The sequence below is a fragment of the Mustelus asterias genome, chromosome 23 (assembly GCF_964213995.1).
Source record: "Mustelus asterias chromosome 23, sMusAst1.hap1.1, whole genome shotgun sequence".
Lineage (NCBI taxonomy): Eukaryota > Metazoa > Chordata > Chondrichthyes > Carcharhiniformes > Triakidae > Mustelus > Mustelus asterias.
Genome location: NC_135823.1, coordinates 51069611 through 51086193, shown reverse-complemented (window position 1 = coordinate 51086193; position 16583 = coordinate 51069611). Strand labels below are relative to the sequence as shown.

General features: G+C 41.6%; 1 protein-coding gene across 2 annotated transcripts in view; it reads left to right on the top strand.

Annotated features, from left to right (window-relative positions):
• tecpr1a (tectonin beta-propeller repeat containing 1a) overlaps positions 1-5531 on the top strand; it is a 68440-nt gene extending 62909 nt beyond the window's left edge. Inside the window, exons 24-26 of one of the 2 annotated variants that reach the window (XR_013500688.1) lie at positions 1864-1983; positions 3473-3759; positions 5348-5531. Coding sequence is in view for 1 of the 2 variants with exons in the window: in XM_078240620.1 (XP_078096746.1) it covers positions 1864-1983; positions 3473-3658 (306 nt within the window). In the remaining variant the exon portion in view is untranslated. Of the gene's footprint in view, positions 1-1863; positions 1984-3472; positions 3781-5347 lie in introns of those variants that run through there. The other variant, XM_078240620.1, reaches the window with a different exon arrangement.
• Positions 5532-16583: the final 11052 nt, after the last annotated feature.

The window sequence follows — 16583 nt, the reverse complement described above, 5'->3', positions numbered from 1 at the left end:
GGCCATGGCCTAGGCCTCAAACTCAGGAATTTAGGGGGTGCGGTATTGTCACTGGGTTGAGGCCCAGGCTAACATTCTAGGGACACGGGTTCAAATCCCCACCATGGCAGCTGATGGAATTTAAATTCAATTCATAAAATCTGGAATTAAAAACTGATCTCCGTAAAGCTGACCATCGATTGTCATGAAAACCTGTCGGCTTCACTAATACCTTACTTAGTCTGTCTCTGGACCCACAGCAATGTGATTGACTCGTAACTGTCCTCTGAAATCACACAATTATTACGGTGCAGAAGAAGACCATTTGGCTCATCATGTCTGCACTGCCTCTCCAAATGAGCATTTTGACTTGGTGCCATTCCCCTGCCTTTCCCCCTACCCCTTCACATTGTTTCCATTCAAATAATCATCAAATGCCCTCTTGAATGCTTCGATTGGACTTGCCTCCACCACACTTCCAAGCAGTGCTTTCCAAACTTTTGACAACTCGTGTGAAAAAGTTTTTCTCACTTCGCATTTGCTTCCTTCACAAATCACTTTAAATCTGTGCCTTCTCATTCTTGTGAACGAGAACAGTTTATCCTCATCTACTCCGTCCAGCCACCCCCCCCCCCCCCCCCCCCATGATTTTGAACATCTCTATCAAATCTCCTCTTAGCCTCCTCTCCAAGGAGAACCGTCCCAGCTTCTGCAATATCTGGGGTTTCTCATCCGTGGAACCATTATTGTAAACCTCTTTGATTTGATTTGATTAATTATTGTCACATGTGTTAGTATTCAGTGAAAAGTATTGTTTCTTGCGCACTATACAGACAAAGCATACCGTTCATAGAGAAGGAAAGGAGAGAGTGCAGAATGTAGTGTTACAGTCATAGCTAGGGTGTAGAGAAAGATCAATTTGATGCGAGGTAGGTCCATTCAAAAGTCTGATGGCAGCAGAGAAGAAGCTGTTCTTGAGTTGGTTGGTACATGACCTCAGACTTTGTATCTTTTTCCCAACGGAAGAAGGTGGAAGAGAGAATGTCCAGGGTGCGATGGTCCTTAATTATGCTGGCTGCTTTTCTGAAGCAGCGGAAAATGTAGATGAAGTCAATGGCTGGTTTGTGTAATGGACTCTGTATTCTCTCAAATTCATTCACATCCTTCCTAAAGCGTGGAGCCCAGAATTGTCCACAGAAATGGCCTAACAAGCCATTCAGTTCTAGGGCAATGAGGGATAGGCAACAAATGCCCACCTTGCCAATGGTGCCCATGCCCCATCTTGTGGGATATTCTAGAACTAGGGGGTCACGGTTTTAAAAATAAAGGGTCGCCCATTTAAGACGGAGATAAGGAGAATATTTTTCTCAGAGGGTTGAAAGTTTCTGGAACTCTATTCCTCAAAGGGCAGTGGAAGCAGAGTCTTCGAATATTTTTCAAGGCTGAGCTAGATAGTTTCTTGATAAACAATGGGGCCGAAAGGATGAGGGGGTTAGGCAGGAATGTGGAGTTGAGATTACAATCAGATCAAGCATGATCTCATTGAAGGAGGAGAAGGTTTGAGGGGCAGAATGGCCTTCTAATTTGTATGTATACTGATGCGAATAAATTAAAAATGTGTCCTCTTAAACCCTTCTCTCCTCTTTTAAGACACATCATCTTTTATGGCCAAGGATTTGGTCACCTACCCTAATATCTCCTTCTGTAGCTCGGAGTCAAATTTATTTGCTGATCACTCCTGTGAAACCTTGGGTTATTTTACTGTAAAGATACCATATAAATGCAACTTGTCATTGTTATAGTACTGAAGGGAGAGCCCCACTGACTGAGAGTTGATTCAGATGAGCCTAACCAACAATAACTGTTCTGTTGTCCCTGACACAGGTTTGGATAATTGCTGATAAAGTTCAGGGGAGTCACAGCTTGAGCTATGGGACAGTGTGCCATCGAATGGGTGTCCAACCACGAGAGCCCATTGGTAGCAGTTGGGATTATGGTATCGGAGTAAGTTAACGAGTTATAATTGTCATGGGTGTAGTAATGTTTATAAATAGTCATCATAAATAATGCATTTCTCTCAGGTATTTCCTTTTAATGTGGTGTTTAATTAAATGTTTCTGTTTTCCAGTCCAAAGCCTTAAGAGTTCCAGGGTGTTGATTTTAACTTGTTTTATTTTTTTCAGTAGTTTAGGAAGCTGACATCTAGTAAAGAAGTTATTCCTATAAACTTTGACAAAGATGTGCAAGTTAGGTGAATTGGCCATGCTAAATTGCCCCCCAGTGTCTGTCCTAAGGTGTGTAGGTTTGATGAATTGGCCGTGGTGAATATGTGGGGTTATGGGGATAGGGTCGGTAGAGGGCCTGGGTAAGATACCCTGCCAGAGAGTTGGTGCAGACTCGATGGACTGAATGGCCTCTTCTGCACTGTAGGGAGTCTATGGTTCTATGAAACTAAGTATGAGGATCATTAAATAGTTCCGTTCCCATTTTTCACAATAAGTTCCTCGTATCCTTTTCAATGTCAGATTAGTTTTTTTTTAAAATCTCTTGCCAAATTTGGAAATCCGCGACCAGACCCCAAAATTTCCGATTGATTTCTCAACTGAGACTGGGGCCAGTGACTCAGTAAGTCACATAAGGCCGTTGCATGTTATACAAAACATGCACGATGTATGCGCATCTCACCCCCAGATATCTAGACTAAAGAAAAAGATGGTTTGTAGTTCCATTTTTATAAAAGGGACCAAATTAATTTCAACATACAGAGTGTAAATTACAGGTACAACCAACACAGGCAAACTGAGTTAATTTACGATGTTACATATGTAAGTAAGATGAGCCACAATTTAATAGGTATGGATTCTGTTCCCGTTACTGTAAATTGACATGCACCTTCATGTGACTTTACCCCTTGCAATGTTCATGCTGCATAAATGTGCTTTGAAATGTGCTTTCAGCACCGCAAGTGAGACCCCGACCGTCTGCTGTTCCTTGCTCCCATTCTTTGATTTGTTAAATTTAACAATTTTCCCCCAGTCGATCTTTTCTTTTAATTTGTTTACCAGGTTTATCTGATTTTTATTTGGGAAGGCCCTTCCTGATTTTCCCACTCCCAAGATTTTGACACCAAAACTCAAGCTTTCAAAACAAAATGTTTATGAGGAAACAGAATTGAATGTAACTTTCAAAATGGAACTGGATAAATTCTTGAAAAGGGGACATTTGCTGATCTATGGGGAAAGGATGGTGTTGGGGGGTGGATGGTGGTAAAGGGTGAGAGTTTTGGACAGCTCTTTCACAGAGCCATCATAGGCTCTAAAGTCAAATGGTCTCCTTTGCTATAAAATTTCGCATAAAATACTCGCAAATCCCAGGGTTTTAAGTCAAGGCAACTTTAATGATCCTTAGTGGCATGTCACTTAAGTCCGAATTGCACACTTTGAGGTCTCTTCCATTATGGTAACTTGTTCTGAATTTCTTCTGTTTTTTGAAGGGTGGCTGGGACCACATTACAATCAGAGCAAACTCTATGGAAGCTTCACATCATCCTGTGCACATGGCACCTGATAACACACCAGTGAAATTGCCTAACCAGGATGGAACTGTCGGTGATAATTCCAGAAGCAGCTTAATGGTCAACGAACAACAGGAACTTAATGGAAGTGCCATTAACTGCTGACAGTTTATACTATAACTGTTGTATTTTCTGTTTGATGTTATCAGTTTGGATAACTACTGATCTTCTTCCCCAGGTCAATCTGAAACTTGGCCCTTTCTTAAGTAAGTAGAAAGCTCTTGTAAAATTTCTCTATTAACAGTGTTTAACTGTTGCCCAATTGTACTGCACTTTTGGCAAAAAAAAAGGCTCTCACTTTATTTCAAATCCAATTCCAAAAAATGTAGCGCAGTCAGCTCCAGCACTGAAATGTCCAAAACCAACACTACTGGATTTCACTCCGTGTTAATCAGACTGCGTTACATCTTTAATCCAGTCTCTCCAGGATCAAAATAATAAAGCATCAATGCAGTTTGTTTTCAGGGTAGGTTGCCCCATAATGGATCTTGCACAAATACTGTTTACCATCATCGCACTGACACGTTATGGGACAACTCGCAACATGTGCCCCAAATCTGTAAAATCTATTAATGTAATTATCTATTACTTAACCCTGAACTTCACAATCCCACCACTATGGCTTGAAAGATGGGGATGGGTCCTCCTGGAGAAAGAAAGGTTGTGTACAACCAGGGTCTGTGCTGAACAATTGACTGGGGTTGGCCATTTGCAGCTCTTTAAAACAGATTGAAGATATGGTTAGTTGCCACGTATTGTTTGATTCAAGTTAAGGCAGCATTCTAAATGAGTGTGTAATGTATTCAGTCTAGATGAGTGTCGATAATATTGGTCACGGTATTATGCTGGATGGTTCATTTGTCATGGTGCTTCGTATGCTGCAATGGTACATCAGCTCTGAATGTTGCTACTTGTTTGACCTGACAGTGGTGTAGCTAAAGTCGTCAAATTACCTGTACAACCGATTAGTTGAGATAAGGTGTGGGGGGGGGGGGGGGGGGGGGGGGGGGGGGGGGGGGGTGAGTGTGATGCATGGACCAGTTGAGCTAAATGACCAGTTTCTCTGCTGCTCATTCCGAGTTATTCTATGTGACAGTAATTGTCCACCAACACTGAAATTTCCGACGATTATTATCATTTTTTTCAGATTAACTTGACTATTATTACCAGGGATGGGCTAAATGCAAACTAAATAGGGTATGACCTTCTGAATCTAGACACGTTTGAATTGCAGGAACCATATCAAATGCTCTTCCATCCACCTAGTGCCATTTACAAAGGGAATGGTTTATTTTACAAATAATGGCAGTCTAACAGCCTATAACTGGTTGGCCAAGGTTATATCCTATGTTCCCAACCACTGATTTGAAAATGTCTCTTGCAATGAAGCAGTTTGTACTGCCTTAACTATTCACTGCCATTTTATATTGTCTTGATTCCTGTTTTGGCAAATTGGGTGTTAATTAATATCTGAACATAACTGAGAATTGACCCCATCTTTAAATCTTTGGCTGAACCTGAACATTAATGGCGACAAAAGTGATTCACCGTGGTGCCTCATGATAGGCTGTTGATGAGTTACAGTGGGAGGTTCCCAACAATGATGCACTTTGTTACGGTGAGGGTTTGGATAAATATATACCCAAATGTTATCTTAATGTTTACAAAGATTGAACAGAATAGACAGTTCACCCAACTGATCTAAACCAGTGATTACACTCCACCAGAACCTCCTCCCTCCACCCCACTTCCTCTCACCCTATCAATCTATCTTTCTATTCTTTTCTCCCACAGGTGTTTATCTGGACTCCCCATAAATACATCTGCTGTCTGCCTCCACGTGGTGCTGCGTTCCACATTCTCACCACTTTCTAGTTAATTCCCTGTTGAATTTGTTGATGATTATCTTACATTTATGGTTCCCAGTTTTGTTCTCAGCTGCTGTATTGGCAATCAGTTATTAAAGGGAAACCCAATCAAAAGAGTGAGGCCATTTTTCTATTTTCTCTGCCAGCTACAGTCCTCTCTTGAAGGTATGAACTACTCGTCAAGTGATGGTTTCACTGGCCCAATGTCTTAAACCTTATTTAAATCTTTCCATTTGCAACTTTTACACCCTCCGTCATCCATTTACCCCAACCCTCCCATGTACAGCCGGCCCAGATTTGCTTTCCAATGACTTCTGTCCAAACCAACCAGCTGCCACCTGTTAAAATCAACTCCTCCCCACTCTCTCCCTCCCTTTTCTGGAGGGAGAGATTGGAGACCTGCTGGGGAAAAGGGAGATTCCAGCATGACCAGGAGAAGCTAGCAAAGTAACGGGGAGGGGGATGTTAGCTGTGTAATTGCTGCTAAATCACAAGTCGGTTCACACAGGGTGTTTCATTAATAGTTGGAGGATGTTTTAAAATAATTCATCTGGTGGCACTGAGGTCCCTTAGCACAGCAAATTAAAGAGGATGAGAGCATTGTGGTAAGAACAACCTGTCCCCTTAAACTACTGATCCATAAACTCTATATTACAGCAGTCAAACACTGGAGAATAACATGCAAAACATTTTGGAAGCCTTGAGTATTTTCTTTTGAACTTTTCAGCCCATAAAGAAATGAAATTTTGTTAAAAGGTACTGAAAACAGGACAGGTGAAGGGAACATTTGCACAGTTACTGGGAGTGTCTGCAGTGATGCATTACTAATAGTGTTTGAGAATCTACCAGTGGAAAAACTATATTCCATTCAGCAGTGTACCGAATATAGTGTGTGTCACCGTTTGAATCTTTTGGTTAATCTACATTAACTTTTGCCACGCTGAATATCTTCACCAAGTTGACTCAGGAGTGATGCACTGGATTGGTAACACTCATCAATTCAGATAGATGTCATTTTTAATCTAATCGTTCAAAAACATTTCATAAATACCTCAGTCTTGTTGTAACATGGATTTTCACATATGAAGCTGAAGATTAGGCTGTTAATGCAGCCGCATTATCTGACTGTTCATAATTTTCTTTTACCAGCTGGCCTAAACCTTAAAGCAAATTGTGTTGCTGACATTCTTCACCCTCCTATGAATCTTAATCTGCATCCTCCGCAAGTCATTGAAATGATCTCAGAATATCAGTAAGATGATGCACGTGAGCTTTAGACAAGTGGTCAAATCAAGGCCTTGTCTGTTCTTGCAGGAGGATGTAAAAGGCCCCACGGCCACCAGGTCATAAAAGAGCAGGGGAATTCTCTGTGCTACCCTGGCAAATATTTATCCCTCAAGCAACATCAGTGAAACAGATTGGCCGAAATGTTCTAGTCATTCCTGCCACAGAGATTTTCCAATTCTGCCGATGGTGACCCCCCCCCCCCAACCCAGCGGTGGAGGGTGCGAGGCATGCAAAACCCCATAGACATCGGTGGGACTGGAAGATCCTGCCACTGGCCAATGGTGAGCCACCTCCATTGCTGGAAAATGCAAAATCCCGCCCATTATCTGGTCATTGTCACACTACTGTTGTGGGGACTTGCTGTGAACAAATTGATTGCCACGTTTCCTGCATCATAGCAGTGACTACACTTCAAAAATGCTTTTACATTGGATGTAAAGTGCTTCAGAATGTCCTGAGGTCACAAAAGGCGCTATATGAATGCAAGTCTTCTTTCTTTCATTCTGTTTGGACTTTTTGAATTCTGGAATATTCAACACCAGATCGGAGTACAAATAGATGGTAAGGTCCGTCTAGCCGACTCCACCATTCAGTATCGTCATGGCTGATCTTGGGCTTCAACTCCACTTTCTCGCCTACTCCCTGTATCCCTTGATTCTCTGACAGACCAAAGTTTATCCATCCCAGCCATAAATATAGCCAACGATGGAGCATCCACAACTCTCTGGGATAGAGAATTCCAAAGATCCGCAACCCTTTGAGTAAAGATAATATTGTCCCAGGTCAATCCAAACCATTCGAGGCTGTAGGAATTCCAGGCAAAGTAATGACGAATGAGAAGCCAGAAACCAATTAGCAACTGTCGTCCACTTCTTCACCGAGCCAACCACAGAGAATATCACTGCACACCTGTTAGCTGGACCTCTCCTCTCTGACAGCATTGGCATCATTGCAATCTTGCTCTAGCTGGTACAGGGTCAGCTGGGCAGCTGCTGACACTTATCCAGAAGCCCATGCAATGAGATTATAATCAGATATTTGTGTTTCAAGTGCATTCCAGCTTGTTACAAAACAATCAACAGAGGTTTCAACCAAGCTTCTCCCATTGGTGCTTGCAAAAGAGATAAGAAGACAACGCCTTCCCCATTTTCCCGCTCAAGAAAATAAGCCTTGCATTATTAAACACTACTGTTTGAATTCCAGTTGCTCCAGAATTTTTGCCAGGTACCTTTCTTGTAGTATCCTTTGACGCCTTGTCATCTCAACACCTTTACATATCCAGGCGGTTGGTAGACCTCTCTCGGGATTTGGCTTCAATGTTTGTGAAAAATATCGCCATTTTTCCAGGAGTTGGACTTATTAGTATAACAGAGTGTGATGTTTATAGATCCTTGGTTCCAAGTAACTTTGGTGATGGTCTTGACATTTACCTCAGCCTCTGACTGAATCCTCCACTTGGAGATTTCTATAGTCCCGTTCTAACGCTTGGTCATCCAGAGTAAGATGCTTTTGTGGCTTCCTCTGGGGGAGAAACTGTTGTTATTTTTCATTCATTCGAATATGTAATTGATTGGGCCGCATTCATTGCCGTTATTTGGCTGAGAAAGGGCCGTCTGTTGGAGACGGTGTAACTTCCTTCTGCCAGTAAGATCACACTTTGTCACTGGAGAGACCCAGTGGGGTAAATATGGTATTCAGCATCTGATAGTCCATCCTGCCAGTCTATTTACTGAGTGAACTTGAGCAAACAGATGGATCATAATGTCTTCTCTTGTGTTGTATTTGGAGATGGTGGGGTTTGTGGAGTAGGGTGTGGTGATTTAAATGGCTAAGAGTCGTCTCTATCTGTGTGTTATGGTGCAAGGTTACCACATCGGGCCAACCATAAAGAATATCACTGCACACTTGTTGACTGGACCTCTCTTTGACAGGATGTTATTTAATTGATTCCAGTGATATATGGAACATGATGAAGAAAGTAAGTATCACTTGCACAAACAAAGTCACCTCTATGACTCCTCAAACTAGTGCTCCCTGGAATTTAGAAGTTTGAGAGATGATTTGAAAGAAGCTTTTAAGATAGTAAGGGGATAAACAGAGATAAACTATTTCCATGGTTTAGGAAGTTTCAAACTAGGGGACGTAGCCTGAAAATTAGAATCAGATCCTGTAGGAGTGAAGTTTGAAAACATTTCTTCACACAAAGTAGGATAGAAGTGGAACTCTTCTCCATAAATGGCAGTTGTTGTTGGAGCAATTGTAAATTTTAAATCGGATATTGATAGTTTTTTGTTAAGGGATACGAGCGTAGGTGGGTATATGGAGTTAGGTCAATCATTATCTCAATGTATGACAAAATAGGCTCTAAGGACTAAATGGTCTCCTCCTGTTCCCATGTTCAACGTGTTCTCCAAAGGCCATATGTATGTCTTTTACTTTCGACTGAAAGCTGTTGTAAGCAATCCTGATTATTGCTCAGAGGATATTTTCCACCATGCTGATTGTTCTTCTCCTCCACATGTCCGTGGGAAAAGATTATGATGTCCAAGTAAAAGGTGTCTTCTGTACGTCAAGAGATAAAATATCACAGAACCTACCTGTGAAAGTAAATGGCACCACCAATGTCACAAGTCTCTTTCAGGGGCTGTTACCCTTTGGATTTTTCGCATTGGCATCTCAAGCTCAGCCAAGTAATATTTTATTTGATGAATGAAAGCACAAGTGTGTGTAGTTAAGAGAAAGCTAGTTAAGAACATCAGATGAAAGTAATGGAAGGATATGTTGGTAGGGGGAGATGAAGGGCGGCACAATGGTTAGCACTTTTGCCTCAGCGTCAGGGACCCGGGTTCGATTTCCGGTTTGGGTCGCTGTGTGAAGTTTGCACATTCTCCCGTGTCTGCGTGGGTTTCCTCTGGGTGCTCCAGTTTCCTCCCACAGTTTGAAAGATGTGTTGGTTAGGTGCATTGACCTGAACAGGCACCGGAATGTGGCGACTAGGGGATTTTCACAGTGGCTTCATTGCAATGTTAATATAAACCTTACTTGTGACACTAATAAATAAACTTTAAAAAACTTTAAAAGTAAGCTTGGAGGAGATTCATGTGGAGCATAAACACTGGAATAGACCTGTTGGATCAAAAGGCCGGTTGCTGTGCTGTCAATTCTGTGTAGGGTAAACATTTGGGAAGTTACAACGATCTGTAGAAGTACTAGATGCATAAAACAATGTTAGAATCTATTACCATTCCATACAAGATGTTTGAAAATCATGTTGAGCGTTATTTTTGATTACTGATGTTTGACTGAAGCCCTTTATTAATAGGTTACTCTGCGCACATTATCTGCACTTCACTGAAAATACAGCCTCTTTTAGATTATATTTTATTTTATTTATGGTGTACAGCTTTATTATCTTTGCCACATTTTGAAAAGGATGAGTAGTCTTAAGAATAATGTGAAAAGAAGGACCAGTTCACTTTCTTTGCTATGTCTGGTTTGCATGCATTCTCTCTAAGAGAATATTGTATCTCCATGTGTTTTTGGTGATTAACTATTATCATACAGAAATATATATGAAAGCAATGATTAGTTTATGTGGTTGAAAGCACTGGCGAGCCTTCTCACTTTGTGAGAAATTAAATGCATTCAAAACCCAAAAGCAGGATTGTAGCAGGACTGTTGAACTTTTTGGTCAGTGTGACATATTTCAGTAGAAATAAATCAGCCAATACACACGTACTATTTGAATCTGATTTTCTGTCTGGGGGTATACTGTTTTATTGAAAGATTCATTCTCTTTTCTGAGCCACGTTTTAAAAAAAAGGGGGAATGCTAGAGAAAGTTTGCATAAATCAATGGTTCTTTAGAGGTTACACGGGTCTTGATGGTGTTAACAAAGCATTTGTATTAAATTATGTGTGTAACAAATTTAAATTGTTAAAGAGTTCTCTGTTTTTATGTGTTATCTACATTTGTTACCTTTTGAAGTGATTTTAAGTTCCTTGTGATGTAAGTAGATATTCTTGCTGTGGAAGAGATGTATAAATGTACCACTCACCAAACTGGGTGTAATACAGTGTTACAGAGCTTTACCCAAACGCGATATCATGTACTTATTTCCTGCTATGTGTGCTAATACTGTCATTTTTTTTAACTTTTGCTCATAGCAGAAACAAATCTGCCACTTGCAGGATGTGCTCATGCAAACCAATTCCATTTGTAAATGTTTTATGGATCTCCATGAGCCCAGCAACATAACCGTGACGGTGCTCATTAACCACTCAATGTAGCCCTGCGTCTGAATACAAGGCAAAGAACAGTGATTCAGTGCCTTATTACTGAAAATCTCATACATCTAATGGAAATGGGCTTCTTGCTGAAAGACCTGTCTTGAAGGGCTATTGTGCCAGAGTATTTGGAAGTCTCAATTACCTGTTTCAGGCGACTGAAAAATGGGAGGTCAGAATAAGAAAAGTATTGGCTAGTTGGCAAATTAATTTAATTTTTTTTATTAATTCATGTCATCGTCACTGCCAAGGTCAGCATTTATTGCCTATCCCCAATTGCCCTTGAGAAGGTGGTAGCTAACCGAGTTCTTGAATTGCTGTAGTCTGTGTGGGGTAGGCACAACTATAGTGCTTTTTCTCCTGGCATGGTGTGGTACAATTGAGTGGCTTGCTAGGCCATTTCGGAGGGTAGTTAAGAGTCAACCACATTGTTGTACATTTGGAGTTACACATAGGCCAGGTTTCCTTCCCTAAAAGGACATTAGTGAACCAGATGGGTTTTATGACAATCGGGTAATTTATTGATCATTATTAATGAGCCTTGCATTTTATTCCAGGTTTCTTAATCAATTGAATTGAAATTTCCCCAGCTGCTGTGGTGGGATTTGAACTCCTTTCTCTGGATCATTAGTCCAGACCTCTAGATTTTTACCGCAGTATCATTACCACTATGTTACCATCCCACCCAATAATATCAGACTTGCAGGTAATTTAATTCTTGTAGTGGCCAATGTGTTTGCAAGGGCTTCTTGTACACAATCGCACCAGAAAATATCTTAATTCAAGATTTAAGGAAGGATGAACAGCTGCTGCCCAAAAGATGTGCAAAGGTGAAAGATTTAAGTCGGCACTTTACAGCCATCCAGACTCAGCAGTAAGTTTGCAATTTCAGACCATAACACTCTGCCTCCATTGTGTCCCCCTTTTCTTTGTGACTGCATTTACGTGCATTTACGTGCATGCACAGTTCGAATGTTTCAAGTGTTCCATAGTTTTACAGCCATCATTCTCCAATAGCTGAGGTAGAATATTTATGATATATCATGATGGTGGCCTCCAACAAAATGAATGGGATTCCGACTTCTGCTATCAATATTACCTACATTCAAATCATGATCTAACACACAGCCAGTCTGTATGTTATATGGTTTGAGTGAGGAAGGTATCTGTTTATCGTGAATCTCAGATATACTCTACCTGAAATCTGCTCCCAGCACCGGGACAGAAATCGGCTCGTTCCTAAGAGGCTTCGGTGGCCCTGGCAAGAACTTTTGGGTTCAGATGTTTGCAATTTGCTTGTGCTTCTTTCTTAGGCTTTGCTGCTTTCACTTTGGGCTTGGCCTGAGATTAAAATAACAGGCAGGCTGGTTGCAGCAGAGTGATATCTGCACAGACAAGTCTGTGTGCACTGATCGCCATTTTGTGCTGGCAGAATAAAGAATGACTCGCTTGATGAAGGAGCAGCGCTCCAAAAGCTCATGATACCAAATTAACCTGTTGGACTTTAACCTGGTGTTGTGAGACTACTTACTGTGCCCTCCCCAGTCCAACGCCGGCATCTCCACATCGTGTTGGCAGAAGACCGTGTTTCTTTGCAGGTTTTGGTTTTATTGTCTTTGTTCATTTCTCTTGCTTTGTTTTCAGGCAGCAGTTGTTCTGCCGTTCACACCTCCTCCAGGCACATCTTTTGTTTTTTTATTTGTGGCATTATCCTTTTTCTTTAAAGGGTTTGTTATACAGCATTCATCCCTCCTGTCTTCCACTCTATCACAAACCTTCCCTTTTGTTCTATTTCCCACCTACACGCAACCACCCCTCTTCACTTGTTTAAAACCCATTACATTCTAACTTTCCTAGTTCTGATGAATGGTCGCAGACGTGAAACGTTAACTCTGTTTCAATATCCACAGATGCTGCCAGGCCTGCTGAGTATTTCCAGCCTTTTCTGATTATTGCAGAAGAGCTAAATCCCAGTTCCCAGGATCTTGAAAGTTTTTAAGACAAGTGCAGCTCAAATTTTTCATTCACTTATCAAAACCCTAACCATATTACTAGCTTAAGAAGCAAACACGTGCAGCAGTAATCCTACATCAAATAAGTTAGGATCAGGCTGGGAGGCTTTTTTCTATCTAGTTCATGATGAATATAGCAATGATGGCAATTGCAGAGAGTTCAGAGACGTGGCTGCAAGGGAATCAGGGCTGGGATCTAAATATCCAAGGAAAAGTGTCCTATCAGAAGGACAGGCAGATGGGCAAATGGGGAAGGTTGCATTCTTAGTAAGGAATGAAGTTAAATCGAGAGCAAGAAGCGATATAGGATCAGAAGGCACAGAATCTCTGTGGGTAGAGTTGAGGAATCGCAAAGGTAAAAAGACCCTGATGGGAGTTATTTACAGGCCCCCCAGCAGTAGTCAGGATGTGGGGCAGAAAATAAATCAGGAGATAGAAAAGGCATATAAAAAAGGCAATATTACAAAAGTAATGTGGGACTTCAATATGCAGGTGGACTAGGAAAATCAGGTGGGTAGTGGATTCCAAGAAAAGGAATTTGTGGAATGTCTAAGAGATGGTTTTTTGGAGCAGCTTGCGACAGAGCTGACTAGAGAACAGGCAATTCTAGTTTTGGTGATGTGTAATGAGGCAGACTTGATTAGGGAATTTAAGGTGAAGGATTCCTTGGGGAGCAGTGACCACAATATAATAGAATTTACCCTGCAGTTTGAGAGGGAGAAGCTGGAATTAGATGTAACGGTATTACAATTAAATAAAGGTAACTACAAAGACATGAGGGAGGAGCTGGCCAGATTTGATTGGAAAGGAAGTCTAGCAGGGAAGACAGTGGAACAGCAATGGCAGGAGTTTTGGGGGTTATTTGGGAGGCACAACTGAAATTCATCCCAAGGAGGAGGAAACATGCTAAGGGGAGGACGAGGCATCCATGGCTGACGAGGGAAGTCAAGGACGGCATAAAAGCAAAAGTAAAAGCATACAGAGTGGCGAGGATTAGTGGGAAGCCAGAAGATTGGGAAGCCTTTAAAAGCGAGCAGAGGCAACTGAAAAAGCAATAAGGGGGAGAAGTTGAAATATGAGTGTAAGCTCGCTAGTAATATAAAAGAAGATAGGAAGAGTTTTTTTCAATATGTAAAAGGTAAGAGAGAGGCAAAAATAGCCATTGGACCACTGGAAAATGAGGCTGGAGAAGTAATAATGGGAAACAAAGCAATGGCAGAGGAACTGAATAGTTACTTTGCATCAGTCTTCACGGTGGAAGACACCAGTGGGATGCCAGAGCTCCAGGAGAATCAGGTGAGTACAGTGGCCATCACTAAGGAGAAGGTTCTGGGGAAACTGGAAGGTCTGAAGGTGGATAAATAACCTGGATCGGATGGACTACACCCCAAGGTTCTAAAAGAGATAGCTGAGGAAATTGTGGAGGCATTGATGGTGATCTTTCAGGAATCACTGGAGGCAGGGAGTGTTCCAGAGGACTGGAAAGTAGCTGTTTAAGAAGGTATGGAGGCAGCAGACGGGAAATTATAGACCGGTTAGTCTGACTTCGGTCACTGGCAAGATTTTAGAGTCCATTATTAAAGATGAGATTGCAGAGTGCTTGGAAGTGCATGATAAAATAGGACTGAGTCAGCATGGTTTCGTTAAGGGGAGGTCATGTCTGACAAATCTGTTAAGAGTTCTTTGAGGAGGTAACAAGGAAGTTAGATAAAGGAGAACTAGTGGATGTGATTTATTTAGATTGCCAGAGGCCTTTGACAAGGTGCCACATAGGAGACTGTTAAATAAGTTAAGAGCCCCTGGTGTTAAGGGTAAGATCCTGGCATGGCTGGAGGATTTGTTGACTGGCAGAAGGCAGAGAGTGGGGATGAAAGGGTCTTTTTCAGGATGGCAGCCGGTGAATAGTGGTGTGCCTCAGGGGTCAGTGCTGGGACCACAACTAAGTTGCAGATGATACAAAGATATGTAGAGGGATAGGTAGTATTGAGGAAGCAGAGGGGCTGCAGAAGGACTTGGACAGGCTAGGAGAGTGGGCAAAGAAGTGGCAGATAGAATACAATGTGGAAAAGTGTGAGGTTATGCACTTTGGAAGGAGGAATGGAGGCATAGACTATTTTCTAAATGGGGAAATGCTTAGGATATCTGAAGCACAAAGGGACTTGGAAGTCCTTGTTCAAGATTCTCTTAAGGTTAACGTGCAGATTCAGTCGGCAGTTAGGAAGGCAATTGCAATGTTAGCATTCATGTCGAGGGCTAGAATACAAGAACAGGGATGCACTTCTGAGGCTGTATAAGGCTCTGGTCAGACCCCATTTGGAGTATTGTGAGCAGTTTTGGGCCCTGTATCTAAGGAAGGATGCGCTGGCCTTGGAAAGGGTCCAAGGAGGTTCACAAGAATGATCCCTGGAATGAAGAGCTTGTCGTATGAGGAACGGTTGAGGACTCTGCGTCTGGAGTTTAGAAGGATGAGGGGGGTGGATTTTATTGAAACTTACAGAATACTACGAGGCCTGGATAGAGTGGATGTGGAGAGGATGTTTCCACTAATAGGAAAAACTAGAACCAGAAGGCACATCCTCAGGCTAAAGGGATGATCCTTTAAAACAGAGATGAGGAGGAATTTCTTCAGCCAGAGAGTGGTAAATCTGTGGAACTCTTTGCCGCAGAAGGCTGTGGAGGCCGGGTCATTGAGTGTCTTTAAGACAGAGATAGATAGGTTCTTGATTAATAAGGGGGTCAGGGGTTATGGGGAAAAGGCAGGAGAATGGGGATGAGAAAAATATCAGCCATGATTGAATGGCAGAGCAGACTCGATGGGCCAAGTGGCCTAATTCTGCTCCTATGTTTTATGGTCTTAAGGTCAGAGTAGTTAACACTGGAGTTAACCTATGAATTTTTTTTTAAATGCTGACCTAGCTATCGATACCCACATCCATTAATGATTTTTTTTAAATTAAAAAATCGTAATCTGGATATGCCAATTATGCAATAAATGTCATTTTACATATATAGAGGTTCCTGCCAACAAAATGTATTAGGTTATAGTTGGAGACCAATAACTATTTTTCAAAGTAGACAAGCTTGAATCCCAGTTATGAGGACAATGAAGCCACAAGATGCCACTGTTTTAAACAAACAAAATAAACCTAAAGTCAGAAAAGTATAATAATCTACAATATCTATGTTGTACTCTAATGTTCAGAATTAACATATACAAACAGGAACTAACGGGCAAACTATGACCGAACACGCCCCACTGCACATTAAAATGCAGATGTGACCAAGACAGATCCCATGGATTTCTCAGCATCCCACAAGACACAAAATCTTGTTAAAGCTCGGTCTTCTTCAAGAGGGATTTCAATTCATTACTTTTGAAGATCTAGCCTCTGAATTCCATCAAAAGCCACTCCGACTTGGATTATCTCAATGACTGCTCACCTCCTAATGCTTTAGTCTCGCCTCCTAAGACTGTGTTCTAAAGGATTCATAAAGTTGCAGGATTTGCAAAGCTGCACTCCCACCTATAATTACCAGCATACTTGCAACTCCTTCGATAAAAGCAAAATACAGCGGA